At 40.2% G+C, this 20,476-nt stretch overlaps 3 protein-coding genes across 4 annotated transcripts; 1 reads left to right on the forward strand and 2 right to left on the reverse strand.

Moving 5' to 3' along the window:
- Positions 1-1,599: 1,599 nt before the first annotated feature.
- Positions 1,600-3,472, forward strand: LOC104434861 (trinucleotide repeat-containing gene 18 protein). The gene has a single exon (XM_010047715.3). It carries the CDS (start codon positions 1,906-1,908, stop codon positions 3,223-3,225), a length of 1,320 nt encoding a protein of 439 aa, XP_010046017.2. The 5' UTR covers positions 1,600-1,905; the 3' UTR covers positions 3,226-3,472.
- Positions 3,473-11,349: 7,877 nt separating this feature from the next.
- LOC104428587 (late embryogenesis abundant protein Lea5-D) lies at positions 11,350-12,208 on the reverse strand. Its single transcript, XM_010041557.3, has 2 exons — positions 11,927-12,208; positions 11,350-11,749 (listed from the first exon to the last, which is right to left on the reverse strand). Exons 1-2 carry the CDS (start codon positions 12,001-12,003, stop codon positions 11,506-11,508), a joined length of 321 nt encoding a protein of 106 aa, XP_010039859.1. The 5' UTR covers positions 12,004-12,208; the 3' UTR covers positions 11,350-11,505.
- A 5,746-nt stretch (positions 12,209-17,954) lies between these two features.
- On the reverse strand, positions 17,955-19,783 carry LOC104428576 (60S ribosomal protein L22-2). 2 transcript variants are annotated; one of them, XM_010041544.3, is made up of 3 exons: positions 19,698-19,783; positions 19,330-19,615; positions 17,955-18,307 (listed from the first exon to the last, which is right to left on the reverse strand). In XM_010041544.3, the coding sequence occupies exons 2-3, from the start codon at positions 19,587-19,589 to the stop codon at positions 18,163-18,165; spliced, it is 405 nt and encodes a 134-aa protein (XP_010039846.2). In that variant the 5' UTR covers positions 19,590-19,615; positions 19,698-19,783; the 3' UTR covers positions 17,955-18,162. The 2 variants fall into 2 exon arrangements, with proteins under 2 accessions (XP_010039846.2, XP_018723759.2); XM_018868214.2 differs by lacking the exon at positions 19,698-19,783 and having other exon boundaries at positions 19,330-19,620.
- Positions 19,784-20,476: the final 693 nt, after the last annotated feature.

Here is a 20,476-nt window from a genome sequence, read left to right on the forward strand (position 1 = left end):
CCAATGGAGATCGGGTTGACCCTAGAACCGAATCGGAAAAACATGGTGGATTGGGTATAAGGTCCAACACAAACAAGGTCAGGTACAATGTCCAAAAAAGGGGAACCGGTTATAATAGAGTCGGGTATAAGGTTTAGGTCTAGACCCTATCCACCTTGGATCCAATCACCCCTATGGGATGGGACCAAAGGGAAGAAAGGGCAGCGATTGGGAGAACATAGTAGACATTCAATGCCTTCACTTGAGGGAGATCACCAATAAAGAATCCAAGTATATTTATCAAGTTGGATCTACTTTTATTCAAAAGTTTAAGCGAACAAATTATAGACATGATAATATTATATACTTTACATCACACCACCTCAATTCTCTAATGTGAGTTCATTCAATTCACACGTGCATCTCAATTTTTTGAGATAACGGCTTTGATACCATTTGTTGATAGCATACAATAGAAGTTCGATATTTTCACCTTAGAGAGATTGGTAATAGAAAGCCCAAGTTCGAATCTATCGACATATCAATTAAACATGCTTTTGTTAAAAAATTTAAATCAATGAATTATAAGCTAATTAAGATATATTAACTATTTCAAATCATGTCAAGTCTCCAATTAGACTGTTCTAATATAGCTCGTAGGCGCATCTCAACAAAGGTGATGCACATTTCACTCTAGCATCAATGTCAAATGTTATAGAAAATATTTAAGAAATCCAAGTCAAATTTTTTCCCTCATTGAGACGAGTGAAGCTAACAAAACTTTGTGTCTTATTACATCATCTTTAGACCTTAAGATGCACACAGGTCCTCTTTTTGGGTTTTGGAATTAATTGAATGGTTAATACCATAAAAAAAAATTCTAAAATAGTATGCATGTGATAAATTTATCTTAAACTAATTTTTTTACTATGAAAAATCTCAAATTGATACATTTATGATAAAATTATGCTAAATTATTTTGTAACTACCAAAATTTAAATTGATATATTTATAACAAATATATTTTTTATTTATTTCAATTAAATTAGATTAATATCACAAAATATCACATAAGTGATATATCAATGACAAAAGAGGATAAAATCTTAAGTTGGTAAATATATCAAATGCCACATATCATTATATTTAGTAATTTAATAGTAAAATTTAACGAAATTAATAAAGAGCAAATTTATCATAAATAAATTAATTTGAGATTTTTATCAAAAAATTAATTTTAAATAAATAAATTTTAGATATATGACTTTTGGATTTTTTGTAATATTAATTCATAACAGAAATAAGATTTACCCACCTCATTGGTGGTCGCGTGGTTTGCGCTCAATCCTCTTCCGGAATGGAGCGAGTTTGAATCCTTGTGGTCCAAAGGAGGTGAGTCCCCTCAGATCGCTCCAGGTTTACGCCGTCGACTGCCAATTGTACGACGGTTTCTGAGTAAAAAAAAAAAAAGATTAACCAGTGCTCCTTAACAAAGCCCCTGCATATACGGTCACCTTCTCGGATTCATCCAATCTAAGCATGTTTGCAGCAAAGCAATGTTTTACTTTAGGACTCGTCCGGAAAATCTCCACATGACTTGTCTTATTCTCTGCCCCTCTTCTCTCTCGATCTCTCTCTCTCTCTCGGTCTCTCTTAATGCATGGGAGGAAGTCAGTCGTCCACGTGCTCCTAGGGACTCTCTCTCTCTCTCTCTCTCTCTCATGTCGCACGCATCACATTATCAAGAAACCCCATCAGCCGTAACCCCAGAGAAAAATAGCAGCAGACGAACGAAACATCTTTAGCCCTCGAAACCAGAGAAGATCCCCACCAGCAGAAACAACCCACAATCTCAAAAGTAGAAGAAAAGAAGAGAAAAGAGCCCTAGCTGGCGCAGAAGAAGAAGAAGAAGAAGAAAGCATAATAATGGAGGCTCTCAGAGAAGGAGGCAACGAGATCAGCGGCGTCGCCGCGGACCAAGACCAAGACGCCGGCGACGGAATGCAGTGCGCCGACCACCCCTTCCGCGGCAACCTCGGCGGGATCTGCGCCTTCTGCCTCCAAGAGAAGCTCGGCAAGCTCGTCTCCTCCTCCTCCCCTCTCCCCCTCCCCCGCCCCCCCTCCTCCTCTTCCGCCTCCTCCTCTCCTCCCTTCAGATCCGGTGCCGCCCCCCGTGGCTACGCCGCCGCGTTCGCCCCCGCCCCCGCCCCCGCCCCCGCCGCCTCCTCCGTCTCCGTCAACCCCGCCGTTTCCCTTCCCTCCAACCGCCAAGACGGCGGCGGGGGCGGCGGCGGCGACGTTTACCACGCCCGTAGGGCGTCGAGGATCGTGCCCTTCCTCTTGGCCAAGAACAAGAGCAGGAAGAAGAAGAAAGCCGCCGCCGGGGCCACGACGCCGGCGGCGGAGATGATATCGTTTAAGAGGAGCAAGTCCACGGCGACCCCGAGGAGGGGTGGCGGGCGGTTCCTGGACGAGGAGGCGGGTAACGACGACTTTAGCCCTCGGCGGCGAGGTGGGTTCTGGTCTTTCCTCTATCCCTCCTCTTACTCTGCTGCTTCTGGCTCTGGCTCTGGCTCTGGCAGTGCGGTCGCGAGGAGAGACTCGAAGTCACACTCGCAGTCGCAGTACACGTCCAATGCAATGAACGGGCCCATCGTCGAAGACGGCAACAGCGACAATGCAGGCTCCAGTTCGGCTTCGGCGGCGACGTCGTTCGAGAGGAAAGTCTCGAGATCCAGATCCGTGGGGTGCGGAAGCAGGAGCTTCTCGGGCGACTTCTTCGAGCGGATCTCGACTGGGTTCGGGGACTGCACCCTCAGGAGGGTCGAGTCCCAGCGAGAGGCCGGCGGCCGCAGCCACCAGAAGCCCAGGATCTCCGCCGCGCACGGCGGCGAGAGGGTGAGGTGCGGCGGGATCTTCGGCGGGTTCGCGGCGATGGCCTCGTCGTCGTCGTCCTCATCTTCTTCGTCACACTGGGTGTCGACAGGTTGTTCGGCCGATCAGGAAATGGCCCACAGCAGCAGCAGCAGGTCGTCGGTGACGGCGGCCGTCGTTCACGGAGGAGGAGCGAGGGGTCATAGGAGCTGGGGCTGGGCGTTTACGAGCCCCATGAGAGCTTTCGGGCGGCCTGCGTATACCAAGGATGCGAAGAGAGAGAGGAGTGTCGTCGCCAGTAGAAACCGCAATAACGCCACGACAAGCCCCAATCTAGCTGCGATTCCTTCACTTTTGGCCGTGAGAGGCTGAAGACTGCAGGAAGACTCTGTGAATCTCTCTCTCTCTCTCTCTCTTCCGTCTTCTGTTCATTTTTCGAGTACTGGTCTCCACTACAGCAGAAGTGTGTATTTACTCTTAAATTTTGCTCTTTTGCGCTTTAAGCTTAAGAAAAACTTTCTTGGGGTTTGATTACTTCTGGTCTCTGATGTGGATCGAGTAATAACTTGTATGGTTTCTGCTTCAAGATCAGTGGAATGAGAACTGGTATTATCCGTCAGTGAAAGAGCGCAGAGAGAGAGAGAGACGAACGCTGTTTCTTCAGCTTGTCATATCCCTCGTGTAATTCGACCGACGTTTGATGATGATGTTGCTGTCGAATCTTGTGTGATTGGTATGGTCGACGAACGAGAGATGGACCGCTGCATCAGGTGTTCGTGTTGGGGTCGCTTGCGCACACGTGCTGGTCCATGTTTTGGTACCGTTTTTGTTGGCCCAGCCCGTGAAATTTGGCTTGTTCTGGTGGGGGAACTTAGTCAAAGTCTGGATTTGGAAGATCTAAATGCTACGGATGAATCTAGTACTGTAATTTCACGTGAAAATGTTTTTGACATTTCATTGTTTTTTCTTGGGCAATTGGTTGTGTTTTTCTTCCCGTATTTTTGATTGGTGCGTGTGAAAATTTTGATGGGTATTTGTCATTTTTTTTCTTTTCTTTGCTGAGTTACGTCAATTGGGAAATTTGGGAGGTGCTAACTTAACGAGTTCATTAGTATATTTTCAGTTAAGTAGCTAGAAAAGAAAAGGATTGGATGGTGTCATAATGGAGATCTCTTTGGACGAGCAGTTGGTGCCTACATGATATCTAATGGGACTGAACGATGATAATTGCCCTTGACCATATCGCGTACGAGCAAGGACGAGGAAATTTCCTGGGGAAAAAAACAAGAAAACAGGGTTGCAACCTCATAGAGAAATTCTTCTTACTCTATCCCTGTCTCAAAATTAGGGGCGTAATTGAGCCAAGTCGACTGGAATTTCAAGTATAAATAGGCTTGAGTTTTTAAGCTCAAATACTGGGTAAAGTCAGGTATTTCGTGTCTATTTTTGTAATTATAAAGTGCATCTTAAAAAAAAAATTTGAAAGCTGGATTAGGTTTTGATTAGTCTTCCAAGCCCATCGAGGCGAGTTCTAACAAGCGTGAATTGCTCGACAAGACAAATAACTAGACTCGATTTCCCATGTATCTAGAGTAGTCCTAGATTAGCGTAGCATATTTTCTCGTCCTTAATATTCTTTTTCATAAAACAATATAAGATTAATCCCATTAAAAATCTTAAATTAACATCTCATCACATGTACACCTAAAATAATTTTTTTTTTTGGTAAATGGTAAAAATTATATTAACTTAAGCCAAAGAGAATTCACCTAAACTAATTTTCATCTCATCAAAAATCCTAAACCAATTTTTCCAATTTATATTTATTCATAATTAATTTTCGTGAGATAAAAATTAATTTTAATTAAATATGCTATCATATTAATTTTGGGTAAACGGATCGTGAACGTTTCACTTGAGATTTTCAATAGTAGTAACGGGGAAATGCAGGATCAGGAATATCTTCGGGAGTCAGGGCAGTACAATCTTTAGTATTTTTTAATTCTACAATAAGAAATGGTGCAAATCCTACCCAGAGAAACCAGGCCTAGGCAAAAATATATTGAATCGCGGTCTCGTAATCTTTCCCGAAAATGACTGGTCATGGTCATTTTTTATAAGGAGGGGCCATGAAAATTCGTGGGAAAAGCACACAGAAAAACACGACAAGTCTCCTGGCCCTTGTCAAAGTACAGAGGTCGTAGGAACAAGACACCGGAAAAGCTGCGGAACGTGGGACTCTGTAAATCGCAGGTCGATTATTAATTAGGGGCCCCCTCAGAATCTCACCCTTTTCACTTCAACCCCCTCCCCCTCTCTAAAACGTCTGCATTTTCTATTTCAGATGTGGGGGATAAAAAAAGAGAGGAGAATTTCAGGTTAGATTTTTTATTTTTATTTTTTGTGTTTATGGAGACCTTGGAAAAGTACGAACATAAACCTTGCGGAAAGCAAAAGCACGGAAGGCCTTTTCTAATCCAAGGGCCCCAAGGCTCGTGGTTTTGCTAGTGGTCCTCCTACTTATATGACATTTATTAGAATCTTGAAAATCCGAATCTCGACGATCGGTAACCTTTGGATCATAGAACAATAGATTTTGATCTTTCATTAAAGATTTGTATTGGTGTGGTACTACATTTTGGATAAGAAGTAGAGGCGCTTTTTGAATAGTAAATCAATCTTTCCAAGAACATGAAAGTACATTTTCATGAAAAGATTTCTTTGGCCATTGCTATCCATGACTTCAAGAGAACTCAAGAGCGTGTAATACCGTAAAGACAATAAAAAAAAATTCGAAAATTAAATCCACATTCGAATATCAATAAATAGTAATTGTTAGGACATCTTATGCAAATATTTTCTTTAACTATCTTATGTCCCTAATTTGTCAGAAAGTATTTATTAATAGTGGGCAAAATATCAAACTAGGGTAGCGTCGAAATACATGCATGGAATCGCACAGAATACCCATAAGATCCTCTCAATTATGTTAACTAGAAAATAGGAAAAATGTATAACAATAATAACAATAAGGAAAATTACATAAAACTATTTCAAATTTGGGGAGTAACATACGTCAGCTATTGCCCATTCTTCCCTTCATTTTGTTACAATTGGTAATGTGTAATGCACATTACTTTTTAGGGGTAAAAGTGTATTTTCATTTCTTTTTCTTTTTTTTTTTGTAAGAAATCTCTTTTACCCCATCTTTGTAAAAAGGAAACTAGAAAATAAAGAAATTGGAGAAAACAAATGAACTCAAATATTCACATCGTAAAAGAGATATATCAATAGCAATATTTAAAGATAAAAAAAGTTGAGAGGATGAATGTATTATCATAAGACATCTTAAGAAAAGGCAACACAACAGGTAAAGTGGAAAATACCTTAATAGAAAGGTCAAAGCGGAAAAATAAGATACTCATTATGTACATTTAAAATGTTAATTAATGAAAAATAATTGATGAATAAAAGGTATTTAAAAATTTCATGCTGGATTTCGGTTATTTATTTCCCTTTCTCATCTATTAGAATATTTGTACCAGTCAATCATTTTTCATATGAACGATCCCTATAAATATACATAATGTGTAAGCAAATTTTGTCAATTGGGCAGTTTGTTATCGATGCCATTTCCCTTTTTATTAATTTGCACTTATTATTTTCCTTCAAATACCTCATCTACTACTATTAAAGTCTCCATACGTATCAAATTTCAACAAAATTTTATTTTTTAATAGTATGATTAATATATATTTTCCTACTTTTAGAATTTTCGTTAAGTTAAATTCCTCCCGTTTTCTATTTTTCTTTTCATTTTTTACGATATTAATGATAAAAGAGAGATTTACTTAGAGAATGAAATAAAAATATACTTTTACCATTTAAATGTCATGCGCATGGCACGTGCTAACTGAAAGATAAAACAAAGCTTACGAGTGTAGTATAATGAAAGTCGAGGGGATATTGTGAAACAGTTGAAAGTTCGTGGGCAAACGTGTGCCACCCTCAAAGTTTATAGGGTTTTGTATAATTTTCCAAAAAAAAAATATTATTATTATTATTATTATTATAGAGTCCTAGGGTGAGACCGTAATACAAATAAAGTTCCTTAAATGTACTAGTAACGAAAATTTGATGAGCAGGTCTGCATGTGCTAGACTGCTAGTGCACAGAGGCGGGTCCTGGGCCAAAAAAAAAAATCTGAGGAAAATCTGGAGAGTCATGTGGGTTGCGAGACGATGCTAATAAATATGGAGGCCCTCCCGCTACATGACAGATTAAATTTGTGGTAGAACCTCTGAGCTAAGTTCACATGCCCCCATCTCCACATCTACGACCTAAGGCCTGACCAAAAACTCATGCTCATCACATCGTGTGCAGTTTCCTAGCTAGTGGTCCAAGACCAAATTTGATGATGGGGATGCGACCTAGTCCAAGTTCCAAGTCAGATGTTTTGTTCACCACTCTAATGATGGGCCTCTAGATTGTTCAAAATTCAATAATTTTTACCCAAATGAGGTTTTAGGGAGGGTCCTCGTTATCAAGTAGTAAGTACAATGATTTGGAGTACCTCGAGTAGTTTCATGACACAAAGCTTCAATATCTTTTGAGATGTTGGTGAAATTAAGACGATACGAAGATAATTGGCACAATCCCGAATCTGCACCTCAAACTTGGAGAAAAATCGAATATGGATATCACTTCAAAATTACTAAATCCGTCCTAAACCTATTGTATGGATGCTAATTTCAGTGATAAACTTTTCGATATTGCCAATGCAATCCTGAACATTTGCAAGAAATTCCGATACTGTTCTCTCAACCAATTGTTGCAAGAAACTGTCCACATGACAATCCACGTAGTTATTTTGAATAAAGTTGTTCACATCAATAGGAGAACCAACGATGGTTTTACGCTACGTCAATAATTTCGATACAATTGGCCAAAAGAATAATATTGAAATTTCTCACAAGGGTTAGCGTTTTATTAGTAAAATTGAAATTTTTATGATTGAATATGTATCTTACAATAGGTTGAGGATCGATTTGGTAATTATCCTCACTACTATTGGATGGGATTGAGATTGATGTTACACTAGATCCTCCTTTGTGCTGGGTTGTCGCTAACTAGTTACTGGAAGTGCGCTCTTTGAAGATGGAGGCTTGGACTTTTTGAAGATGGAGGTGCTCATGGCCTTCAGAGTTGCGGTTGGATGTCTTCTCTTTTTCGGAAGTTGATATCGTCTGATCCTCCCCTACGGTGTCGTCTCCTTAGTCTTTATTCCTGTCCTTGCGTTGTTTTGTTTTACTTGGGGTGGTTCTGTGTTGTTTGCTAGATACCCCCATCTCCATTTGTTTGTGGCCATCGTTTGGCTGTTTACTTTTTGCTAGTTGTTTTTTTTTCTCATTTTCTACTCTTCCTTCATTGTCTCGACACCCTTCCACTCAGTTTGACTTCTTTGTCACCTTGAGTATAAGTTTTGGTGCCGGGTCCCTTGCTGTACAGCTGTATAGCTTATTGGTTTAAAATCAATATATATCTTACCTCTTACCTATATATATACATATAACTGTGATTTCACATCACCCTTGTCAAGAGTCCATTGATTGAATGACATGTGTCATTTATGGGCTCGACATCAGAAATTTTGTCAACCCTCTTTCTCCTCTCTCACAAGACGCTCTCTTCATGACATGCTTTGCCCTCTCGCATCACTGCCTCCACCTCATCTGCCATCCAAGAACAAGCCCAAGCCCCTCTTTACATCACCCGCCACCCCAAGTCCTCCCTTAGCACCTACATCCTCAAGGTCCATTATGACTTTGATGTCATTACCTCCCTCCACAACTTCTAAATCTAGCTAGCCTTCACCCAAGTTGCAAGGTGACCCCGCCAAAGGCTGCGAGGATGACCCTTGTCCTAGTCGTGAGGGTCAAGCACATGCCAAGTTCAGGAAAGCAACCCTCACTCATGGTCATCGAGGGCTGTTACACCCTTGCTTGTGGCCAGCCATGGGCAAGTATTAGCTACAAGCTAAAGGGAAAGAAATGAGAAAGAGAACAAAGAGTAAGCGAAGTCGTGAAGTAGAAGGAAGGGGGGGGATCTTGGGCCCACCAACAACACATGACTCTTGCAAGGAGACATAAAATGAGACTCGTATGCAATATTTTCTCCCACCATTCTTAAACTTGCTCACGTGGGTTGTGCGACATTGGTACTTATCGATTTCGATTACCCACTACATTATATCTCTCAATTTCTTTGTCCAATTGACGTACCTTCAATGGAATCTCACTAATTTTGTCTGGCACACGTGGCCAATTGTTCATGTACCACGTTTTCACTTTGCTAGAATATTGACTCGGCACATCAAACGCAAGCATCCATGTTCAAATGCTATCTCACAAGCGACATCTCAGACATAAAGGATAGTATATTCTCTTTGTATAGATATGATCTCCTCAATTTATCAATATAAGCTTTTGAATTGGACTTTCAAAATGAGATTAAGAGTCTTGTTTTGTTTTAGCTTCCAAATCATTTGATATATTCAACTTTGGCAAATAAAGTTCCTGACTTGTTTAGAGTGAATTTTAATTTATATGTATCTATGACTTGCGCACTTGGACTTTTAAAAAGTAAAAACAAAATCAAAATTCTCGAAACTTTCACATATATAGTTAGATTCACATATAAATTTCTTGACAGTTTTCTAAAGTTTAAATAATATTTTTCACTTTTTGCTTTTAGACGAGTATGAACAAATTGCACTTCTTTTGAGAATAGAAGATTTAACTCTCAAACATGATTTAAGCGTTTAAATAGGGAGGCCCTTCTGTTATATGACAGATTAAATTGTGATGAACCTCTGACCTAACTTCGCATGCCTCCATCTCCACATCTACAACCTATGTCTGGCCAAATAATGGTCCAAGACCAGACTTGATGATGGGCGGTCGACTTAGTCCAAACTCCAAATCATGTTTTATTCGCCACTTTAATGGGCCTCTCGAAATTCAAGACTTTACCCAATAGGGGTTTTAGGAAGGGTTCTCATGATCAAGTACAATGATTTGGAGTACCTTGGCTAGTTTCATGACAAGGGCCCCAGTATCTTTTGAGACTTCCAATAAAATTAAAATGATATGGAGATAATTGGAACGATCCTGAGTCCATACCTCAGACTTGAAGCAAAATCGAATACAAATATCACTTCAAAATTACTAAATCTATTTTAAATATATTGTATGGATGTTAATCTTAGTCACAAATTTCTCGATTTTGTTAATGCAAGCTTGAACATTTGCATGAAATTCCAATATAATTCTCCTAGCATTGTAGGAAACCGTCCATGTAGTGATCCACGCAGGAAGTCATTTTGAATAAAGTTATCCACGCCTATAGGACAACTAGTGATAGTTTTATACTATGTCAATCATTTCCATTGACAACTAATTAAAAGACCGCGTTGAAATTCTACACAAAGATTTAGGGTTTTATTAGTAACATTGAATTTTTTTTACTGAACTACAATATGTTTATGATTAATTTAGTAATTATCCTCACTATTATCGAATGGGATTGAGATTGATGTTACACCGGAACCGAGAGATATTTGGCATATGGAAAAAATTTGCACCAGCCATTCGAGAAAATATTGCATACAACTTTGATTCCCCACTACATTGAATCTTTAAATTTATTTGTCCAATAGACATACTTTCAACGAAATCCCACTAATTTTGTGAGGTACAAGTGGCGAATTGTTCACGTGCCCCATTTTCACTTAGCTAGAATATTGACTCAATAATAGTTGAAGTTACTTCCCAAATACTTTGACGCAATATATTGCGTTTGCATTATATATATGGTGATGATATTAACTCATATGGCCATGTTTTATCGGTGAAATAAAAATATAATAGAAATCGTCTTTAAGAGAGATTGCCAAGTAGTTGATGGCTCCGATCTTGAAAAATGGTATGGTTCGTAATAGAAAACTATTGACTATTTGAATCCCTCACTACTTTTAGCTCGGTGAAAATTTATTTTTAGTTTATTTGAGCTGGCTGGCTTTCTAGTACTCCCCAATCTATCAATTTGAACTGTACTTTTGAAGTGATATTTAGAGTTATGTCTTGGTTTCAGTTCCATGACCTACATCTAAATCATTTGATATATCAATCGAGTTTGGCTAATAAAGTTACTAACGACTTTAATATTTTACATATCTACAGCTAGTGCACTTCCAATTTTTTTCTAAATTGAAAATTCCTGAAACTTTTGCATATATAATAATATTCACACATTAAATTTCTTCACAATTTTCTAAAGTTTAAATAATATTTTCAATAGAGGAAAAAAGAAGTACCTTTTGCTTTTAGCAGAGTACAAACCAATCCCACTTCTTTTGAGAAGAGAAGATTTAATTATTAACACGATTTAAGCGTTTTAAGGGAGGGAAGGGAGGGAGGGAAGAGAGAGAGAGAGAGAGAGAGAGAGAGAGTCGTGTTTAGTCAACTTTTGGATAGTGCCACCTTCGACCAATGGAGAAACGACACACGAAACGACAACTGATACAAGCATTTCGACACAAGACAAAGCGCAACCCAAACTCCTCTCAAGTCTCAACCCCCTTCCTCCTCTCCTCTACTGCGTCCTGACTTTGTGATTGAGAAGCATCGCCCGGAGCTCCGCCGCATCGATCTCCGCCGCGCGGTTCGCCGGCCTGTAGTACCCAGTCACCGGGTCCGGGGCCCACGCCGACGAGGCCCCCCCGGGCTGCTCCTTCATCGCCGCCATCTCCTCCACTTTCCCGACGAGGCCTGCCCTGGATCCTCCCCTACCGAATCCGGCCGACGCCGCACCAGGCGCCGACGCCGCGAAGCCCCGCCTGCGGACGGATTCATCGGTCTAAATTAATCAAACTGCCTTTGGGCTTACATTCATTATCGCAATATCAGCGAACCATCTTTCTACGAACCCGATTATCTTCTTTAGCATAATTCAGTTCTCATCACACGACAGCAACGAGCAAACCAACAAGGACAGGCGCGACAAAAACACTCACCGAGCGACAGCGAGGGAGAGCCTGACCGCGATCGCAGCGGGGACGAGCTTGGAGAAGGAGGTCAGAAAACGAGCCATATCCGTTCTTATTTATATGTATAGAAAGCCGAGATAGGACTCGTGTTGTGGGTGTAGGGGGCGCTGCTGCAGAGGGAAGCTCGTCTTCTCGGGAACCCCAGGGAGGGGAAGAAGACGAAGAAGAGAGCTTCTTCTCCGCAGCAGCAGGCGAGGACTGGTGGGGGGTCGAAAGGTGGCGTGCGAGGAGCTTTGAAAATTAGGGTTTGCAGGTGGTGGAGAGGTGCTTTTATAACGAGGGGAGAGAGAGAGAGAGAGAGGAGCCGGGCCCTTCTAGGGAGAAGAGAAAAGTGGTCTTATGTTGGTGACGTTTGCCTCCTCTTTTGACGTTCTTGCGAAGCGACCCCCGACATTTACATGGTGTAACGTAAACAACGACTTTTCAAAAATAATACTCGAGTAAAATTGAAACTAAGGTTGAAGTTTCCTTTTATCTTGCGAAATAGACATGACTTTTGGTCATCCAATTCAAAATGGGGTGCGTCATGTTTTTCATTTATCTGGCAAATACGAATTATTCCGTCAGGCGCAGAAAAACTCCGCATAAACTCTAAGATTCGCATGGTGTATATCTTGAAGATAATACAAAGAATGACTTTTCAAAAATAATACTTGAGTAAAATTGAAATTAAGGTCGAAGTTTCCTTTTATCTTGCGAACTAAACATAACTTTTGGTCATTTAATTCAAAATGGGCTGTGTCGTGTTCTTTGTTTATTTGGCACGTATGAATTATTTCGTCAGGTGGAGAGAAATTTTGCATAAACTCTATTTTGATAAAAACTTAGTTCTTTCTTAGTGAAGATGGAGAAGATAGATGGGCGAGCGAAACTTATTGGGAGAAGGCCACTTAAGCACGTAAAAGGTGTCGAAAGCATATAGAATGCAATACGCGACAACCTCAAAAGTAGGGCTATCAAATGAGTTGGGTCAAGTCAAAAATGGTCCGTCCCTAATCGACAAATTTTACTTATTTTACAATACAAATTCAATGACCCTTCTTGATCCAACCCACAATACTAAAACACACATATATTTAAAAACAAAAAAATTTATGTGATGCTTGCAGTGTGTACAATATAAAATTTTTAATAGTTTTAAAAGGTTCCAAAAAAGTTTGCTACTTTTTCTTTTTCAAAATTTTAGTTGTTATAAATTTTTTCGTAAGTAATATTGACATGTATAATTAGATATTAATTTTTACCATGTTTTAAAGCATGAAAGATCATGCCTTTTTAATATTTTCAATTTTGAAAAGAAGAAGATCCCAAGTTAAAAAAAAAAAAAAAAAAAAAAACTAGAAATTAAGGGCGCATGGTTGCACCCTATTTATTTGTTAGAAAAAAAAAAAACTAGAAATTAAGTTTTTTCTCTCGGGAACCTGGAATGTAAACGCGTGTGCGTTTCTGTTCTTTTTTGTTCTTTTGTTCCCGGAACAAAGAAAAGAAACGAGAAACACCAATTTTGTGTTTCGTTTCTCGGAACACAAATGAGAAATACTTTTTTTTTTCTTTTTCTTTTTCTCTTATTTTCTTGTTCTTCTTTCTTTTGGCCGGCGGCCTCGCCCGGCCACCGGCGAGGCTCGCCGGCCCCGGCAAGGCCGACGCTCGTCGTCCCCGGCGAGGCCGAGGCTCGCCGTAGCCGGGCGAGGGTCGGCCTCGCCATGGCCGGGCGAGCTCGAGCTCGCCTGATCCGGCGAGGCCGACCTCGCCGGCCGGGGCCGAGCCTCGGCCTCGCCGGATCCGGGGGCGAGCTCGATCTCGCCAGATCCGCCTCGAGCTCGCCCAGCCGGCGAGGCCGAAGCCGCTAACGGCGGCGAGCCTCGGCCTCGCAGGCGTGGCCGCGAGGCGCGCCGCCCGCCCGCCGGGCGAGCTCGGCCCTCGCCGGCCGGCCGCCGGCCAAGGCCTTGGCCGGCGACCGGCCAAAAGAAGAAAAAAATGAAAAAGAAAAAGAAAAAAAGGAAAAATAAGAAAAAATATAAAAAATAAAAGAAATAAAAAAATTATCCAAATTTACCAAACATGTTTCGTTTATTTTTTATTCCCGAACAAGTTTACCAAACGCGTATTTTGTTCAAAAATTGTTCCCGGAACAGAAACACTTTTTTCTATTTCGCCTCGGAACAATTTTTAAACAATAAAACACAACCAAACGCGCCCTAAGTTTCTCCACTGAAAAACCCTCAACTTGAACATAAAGACAAGTGAAGAAACGACTGCAGGTGGATTGTGCTTTAGACCCATTAAAAAACTCGCGTTTCATTGAACTTTATTACTCAACCTATATCAAATCATTTAACAAAATTTAGCTAATCCATAGATGATCTAACTCGTCATAAATGGGTTAATAAATGGATTTCCAATCCATTTTTGCACCACTACTCGGGAGCTACAAAATTAAATTATAAGTTGCTTAACTCACGTTCATACACGATATGAGACATTATGAAAATGAAAACCAAGTCTAGAATAGCCATGCTTATAATTCGTCCAAACACTGAAAGATTTCAAATGGGTTTTTTCTTAATAGAAAATATCAATATCTTAGAAAATTCTTGAAATTAACTACTTCAATTAAAAAAATAAAAGTATAAACTTAGTTAGAATAAAATACGAATCACCGATCAAAAGCATCTCCAATCATGGACGGAATAGAAAATTCAAGAGAGGGTCAAATAAATAAAAAAGATCGAAGTGCGGGCAAACCTTAAAACGTAGATGACACGCGTTCTTAGCCGACATGGGAGATCGCGGCGGCGTCATGGCCGTCGAGATGCGCGGGAAGGGCTGAGATCGCACCGTCCATCCACACCCGTGAAGGCCCACCGCCGTTGGATAGCGAAGACGCCGACCGCATATTGGACGGTCCCGATCGCATCTCGAGGCGTTCCGGGCATTGGGAAATAGAAAAGGCCAATTTTAAATTTGATTCCGGCACCGCCCGCTCGCTGCGACTTGGACACGTGGCGGGCTGAGTCGTTCTCCACGCAAACGGCACGTCAAATGAAATGGGGACACGTGTCTGCTTAAGTCTCGAGCCGAAAGCTCGATGCACTCGAAGCTCGATTCGAGTGCTATTCGAGCAGTTCCCCACGCATCTTATATGTAATAATATATGCGGGAAAGTATATGTAATTGTGGGGAATTTTATATTTATGAAACGTGTTTTGGAAAAATCAATAGAAATTCGATTATGATCGTGAACCGATTGAGTTGAGCGTATGGGCCGGAGCTTGACCCGACAAAATACTCAAATAGGTCTACTTAAACTTGACTTGAAATCGAAAGAAGAATCGATTCGAAGTAGCAGTTATGCTTATTACTAAATCTATCAAAATGGGCTATAAATTCATTTTTTAATTTATATTTGATGGGTTGAGTTCGCAGCTTATAAGTTTACAATTTATTTAGATCCAACTCACATTTATAATTCTTTGTTCTCTTTTGCATTTGCTCACTCCGTCTTCTTAAGAGTTTTTTTCAAATTTGGTTTGATATAAAAATATTGTAGATCAAGTCGGGTCAAGTCAAGTATAAATTAGGTACGGATTGATGTTCTTCATTAGATTTGTATTATATTAAAATGGGTCACAACGAGTTAAGTATATTAATTTGGATTGAACTATTTTTTATTTGACTCACCCATTCAACATATCTACTTATTACTAGTGTTTTCACTTAGCTACACTCGTAGCTAAAACAAAGTAATGGTGATTCTACCGTTCAGATGATAGGGTCATGTCCCATGCACAGACCAGCCCACGAACTACTCGTGAACAATCCACATGTGATTTGGGATCAACACAAGAGTCGGCCCGTGCGCAATGAGGGACAAGCCCGTGACCATTCAGTTCCTTGTGTCAAGTGACCCTTTGGATTCTCCATGGACTGATCCTATAGACCTATGATAGGTGTCCATTGGGCTTCTCCATGCCCTAGGACCTCTTGACCTCTTTGAATATGACCGTTGGATTGAGAGGGGATTAACAGCTAGGACCAACCCCGCTCATGTATAAATATGAGACTCTTCCCCTTTAGATGTACCTCCTACTCACAAGTAATACATTCGAGTTTCGCTCCCATACTTTGTTTTTGTGAGTTGAGTGCATGTAAGGTTAATTTGGGATTGTAATCCCAAGGCCGCACGGATGTGTAATCGTTCATAATCGACCGACCCATGACACGTGTTTGAAGATCACCCAAAATGGAAAGAGAAAGGATGACATGAGTATTTCGATCTTGACAACAAAAAACAGGAAGAAAAAGAATTGAGTATTCCGACTCAGTGCTTAGAAATCATGGAAAAAGTACGTTGCCAACAAGAAGTAACTATTGTTATGATACGTTAAAAAACAATAGGAAAATATTATTGTCATATCATGTTCCTAAATGAAATGAAAATATATTTTTGGAAAATTTCTACTTTGACTCCCCAAACTTTCACGCATTTTCAAGTAAAATCCCATATTCTTAATTTATTCAATCAAGTTCCTCTACTCTCATAAATTTTCTAATCAAGTTCCTTTGACATCAAATCTAGTTGATAGCTTATCTAATAAAGTCAGTGTGATATGAATAAAAAAAAATTCAATGTGAAAGTCCACGTAAGCATTCACATCGGCTATGATTTATTCATCTCATGTTATGATGTTGTCCCATTGGCTTAAATTTTCATACATGTTCACATGGGCATCCAAATATTTTAATTTGTAGTACACTTTGGTATCATCGGATGCATAGATCAATTAGTGTAGGAGGGATTAGATTAAAAATTTGTGAAAAATAGGACTTTATCAAACAAATTAGAACTACAAGGACGGATTAGAAAATATCATAGATTAAAGTTATAATTCTTCCATTTTTTTTAATGAAATTTAATTGTCGAAGGAAACTGAGAAAAAAAATAGGATTGTTATACGCTCAAGATTTGTTGCTCATTCTCCCCCAATTTTATAAAATCTAAATAAAGAAAAAAGACTAAGGGCTTCGACTCACGATATGGACTATTTTCGCTCCATTTCTATTTTTTCACCATCTCCAATTAAACAAAAAAAAAGAAAAGCTGGAGACAAATTTCTCTATTCGACTTTCCGAATTGCGAGTCACGAAATTCACGGTGGAATTTAAACCGTGGCACCACCAGAATTTCCAAATTTCTTGACGTAAGAACTTTTAGGATGTACTTTTAAGAACTTTTAACAAGAAATGAAATTTCAGCATAAAGAGTTACATGCTGCCATAATGGTGCTTCTAAGTGTGAAATATAAGGAGTAATAACAAGAAATTATTTCTGACTCAGAGATATAATTTACCGGTGTATTATAGATGGCATGATTGCACTTTACTAATGACCCTAGTGCTATTTTGGTAACATTACATATTCACTGAAAATTTACTCACACCAATGACTTATTATGAGAGATTATAGTGGATAAAAATCTAATTTTCCTATTGTCCTAAAAATTCAAGAACTATATAGTCTAGAGTTATTGTCCAATTTACACGATTATCAAGTTCCATAAAAATTTTATCAAAACAAAGCTAAAAAAATATCCTTTCCCATCTTAAACCACATCATGCCGTAATGAGACAAAACAAAGAGATTTCTCTCCCAAGAATCCATAGTAATAATTGAAAAGAACGAAATTCGAATTTCATTTATGAGAACATCGTCTACCAAACTTTGCCACTTAGAAGAATCAATTCCTTTCCTATGGGAACTACATCTTCCTGTGACACGGGTTGGGCCTTTCTTTTCTTATGTCACTCTTCTCGGCTTGTGCACCTAGGTCTCTTCTGGCCTTTCTGAGTTTTCTGCTCTTAAAGATTTTGTTGTTTGCTACTTATTTGACCATGAATAAATCCTCATACACATTGATTGCTCGGAAAAGCCATGTCAGAAAATTCCGTCACCAAACCGATCACGGGATCAAATATGACATTTACCACCAGAAAATGATGAATAGAAGCAGATCCCCTCCACAGAATCATTCAACTCACATTGCAAAGAGAGACATACTCGTACAAACAAAAAAGATGAATGATTCGTCTACATGTAGATCATCAAAACCAATTCTAGGCGAATATATAAACTAAGACGTCAAAAATGTTCTCACGACATAGAGAGGACATAGAACCAGAAAACAACTACCCGATGTGGAATCTTAATCTTCTTCCTCTCCCTCATTCTCAGCAATGTTGAAGTACCTAAGCTCATAAACATTGCGGTCCTTGTTGGAAGCAATCACCCGAAGCCAATCCCGGACATTGTGCTTCTTCAAGTACTTCTTTGTCAAGTACTTGAGGTACCTGAAAAATTGGACAGTTGAAGAAGCAACAAGTAAGCCACCCAGAAAAAAAGGTACAAGACGTTCCCAACATACATGAAAACAGCAAAGGGATGTGAGGCAGATTGCCTTTCGAGTAAATCTCACAGCTTAATCAACTGAATGGAATCCTATTACTATCCCAGAACTAAAAATGATTAAGCGGAAGCGAAAGAAACAGACCACGCATCACAAAAACAAACAGATGGCGATTGAAACAAAAGCAGCTCAAGAGCAAGTCAGAATATTAAAGGCAACAACAACATAGAACAAGTTAAGCACAAAGGAAAGTGATCCGTGATCCAAACTGCATTACTGAATCCCAACACCTCGATCAGCATGACTAGCAAGGGAACCCAAAAGCTCGGAAAATAAAAAATCAATCTAACAGTCAACAACAAAACAAAAGATCAGAGTCAAATTTATATAGGCAAGGCCACAGTGTCAGTGCATCGCAAACAAGGAAACAACACTATCAAATTTCTGCCCTGAAAGACCATTTTTAGCAACTTACGATTGACAACATGCTCATGCCCTTCATCCGCCGACCATTCCACAAGACAAATCAATTAAAAGCCGTTCCATGACTAGATACATGATCTAGTAATTCGAAAAGGAAACATGCAAACCAAGAAGCCAACTACTACTGCAATACTCAAATTGCACATCAAGGTATCCAAGAGCACAGCCCAATGTCTCCTATTCAAACAATCAGCTTCTATAGATTTCATCTACCCTCCATAAAGCACAAATTCTCATATTTTAAAACACGACAAGGCAATTCAAGCACACATCCAAACAGCCCCATGTTCTAAGGTGCTTGCTCGGACCAGATTATACACGCAAGACATGCTCCAACGAGGAAGACAGATCCCCGGCCGCTCTTTCAAGTGAAACGGACTCACCCAAATTAAGCTAAAAACGATCTCCAATGTCACATCACATCACCTGAAGTCAATCCAAATGATGAGGGGAAAAGACAAAAAAGAAAAGAAAAAAAATCACCTCTTGGAGAAGTTGGAGTCGGAGGTGACGGTGATCTTGGACTTGTCGCGGGCGACGGAGACGACGTCGCCGAGGGCGCCGGCCTTGCCGTCGACCTTGATGCGCTCCTGGAGGAACTTCTCGAGGGAGGCGATGTCCATGATCTTGTCCTCCACCGGCTTCGCGCAGTCGATCACGAAGCTCGCCCCCTTCTTCTTCCCGCCCTTCGCGCCTCCCGCCGCCGCCGCCGCCGCCGCCGCGCCGCTCCCTCCTTTCCTCATCGCTCCCCGGTCGATGGTTCAAATCACTGCCGACGCGAAATCAAGAAACCGGCATTAGCCATGCGAGACCAACTAGAGAGAGAGAGAGAGAGAGAAAGAGAGAGGAACCTGGTGATTCTAGGGTTTCAGGGTGCGCGGCGGAGATGGGAGAGACGAGGAGGATGGTGGATTAGGGTTTTGCAGGTTTTTAAGTCGTCCATTGAAGATGCTTTGGGCCCTGTGGGCTTGAAGACTGTCATGGAGCACTTGCCACCTCGTGGCCCAGCCCATGTATATCTTCCTTTACTTTTCTTTTATTTTCTTGGTAATTTCTTTATTTTCCGTTCCTTCATTTTTAGTTTTTCTTTCTGAGTAAAAAAAGTTTAAAAAGGGCAAAATAAAATATTTCACCAAGATGCGACGAATGGTCTAGATTATATTCCAAGCCCGTTCATAAGTTTTATGTACAGAAATTTAGGTCGAATTGAGTTTGGCTCCAATAGGGCCGAGCTTTCCCTAATAATTACCCTTTTGCTAGGCCCACAAGAAAAGGTCTTCAAGCCCCTTATGGCTTGTGCTGGGGTTAGACAGGCTTATGAGCTGTCGAGCTTATGATCGAGTTTAAATACATGTGCTATTGAATATTCGAATAGAACTATACCTACTAAGGAAATGTGCCCCCAACAAGGATTTTCGAGATGGTTGAAATTGTATTGCAACCCTACTGAGATGCTAGCGGAATAAGTTCCTTATTAGTCTTCGTTGGCAAGGTGCAAGCTTTACTTCACCTCGAAATCTCAAGCTCATACTTAAACAATTATAATCATGCATATTTTAAATTAGGTAGAGTATTTGCCTTTATCTAAAATGTTTTTGTCCCATTCTATAAAGGACAATATGAACGATCC

This window comes from Eucalyptus grandis, chromosome 2 (genome assembly GCF_016545825.1).
Source record: "Eucalyptus grandis isolate ANBG69807.140 chromosome 2, ASM1654582v1, whole genome shotgun sequence".
NCBI lineage: Eukaryota > Viridiplantae > Streptophyta > Magnoliopsida > Myrtales > Myrtaceae > Eucalyptus > Eucalyptus grandis.

What these genes read in the sequence shown, in the direction of transcription:
- LOC104434861 (XM_010047715.3), top strand. Translation starts at nt 1,906, where the DNA reads ATGGAGGCTCTCAGAGAAGGAGGCAACGAGATCAGCGGCGTCGCCGCG.
- LOC104428587 (XM_010041557.3), bottom strand. Translation starts at nt 12,003, where the DNA reads ATGGCTCGTTTTCTGACCTCCTTCTCCAAGCTCGTCCCCGCTGCGATC. An exon ending in CTCTCCCTCGCTGTCGCTCG is followed by an intron (nt 11,750 to 11,926) that starts GTGAGTGTTTTT and finishes ATCCGTCCGCAG; the next exon opens with GCGGGGCTTCGCGGCGTCGG.
- LOC104428576 (XM_010041544.3), bottom strand. Translation starts at nt 19,589, where the DNA reads ATGAGGAAAGGAGGGAGCGGCGCGGCGGCGGCGGCGGCGGCGGCGGGA. An exon ending in GACTCCAACTTCTCCAAGAG is followed by an intron (nt 18,308 to 19,329) that starts GTGATTTTTTTT and finishes CCAATTTTTCAG; the next exon opens with GTACCTCAAGTACTTGACAA.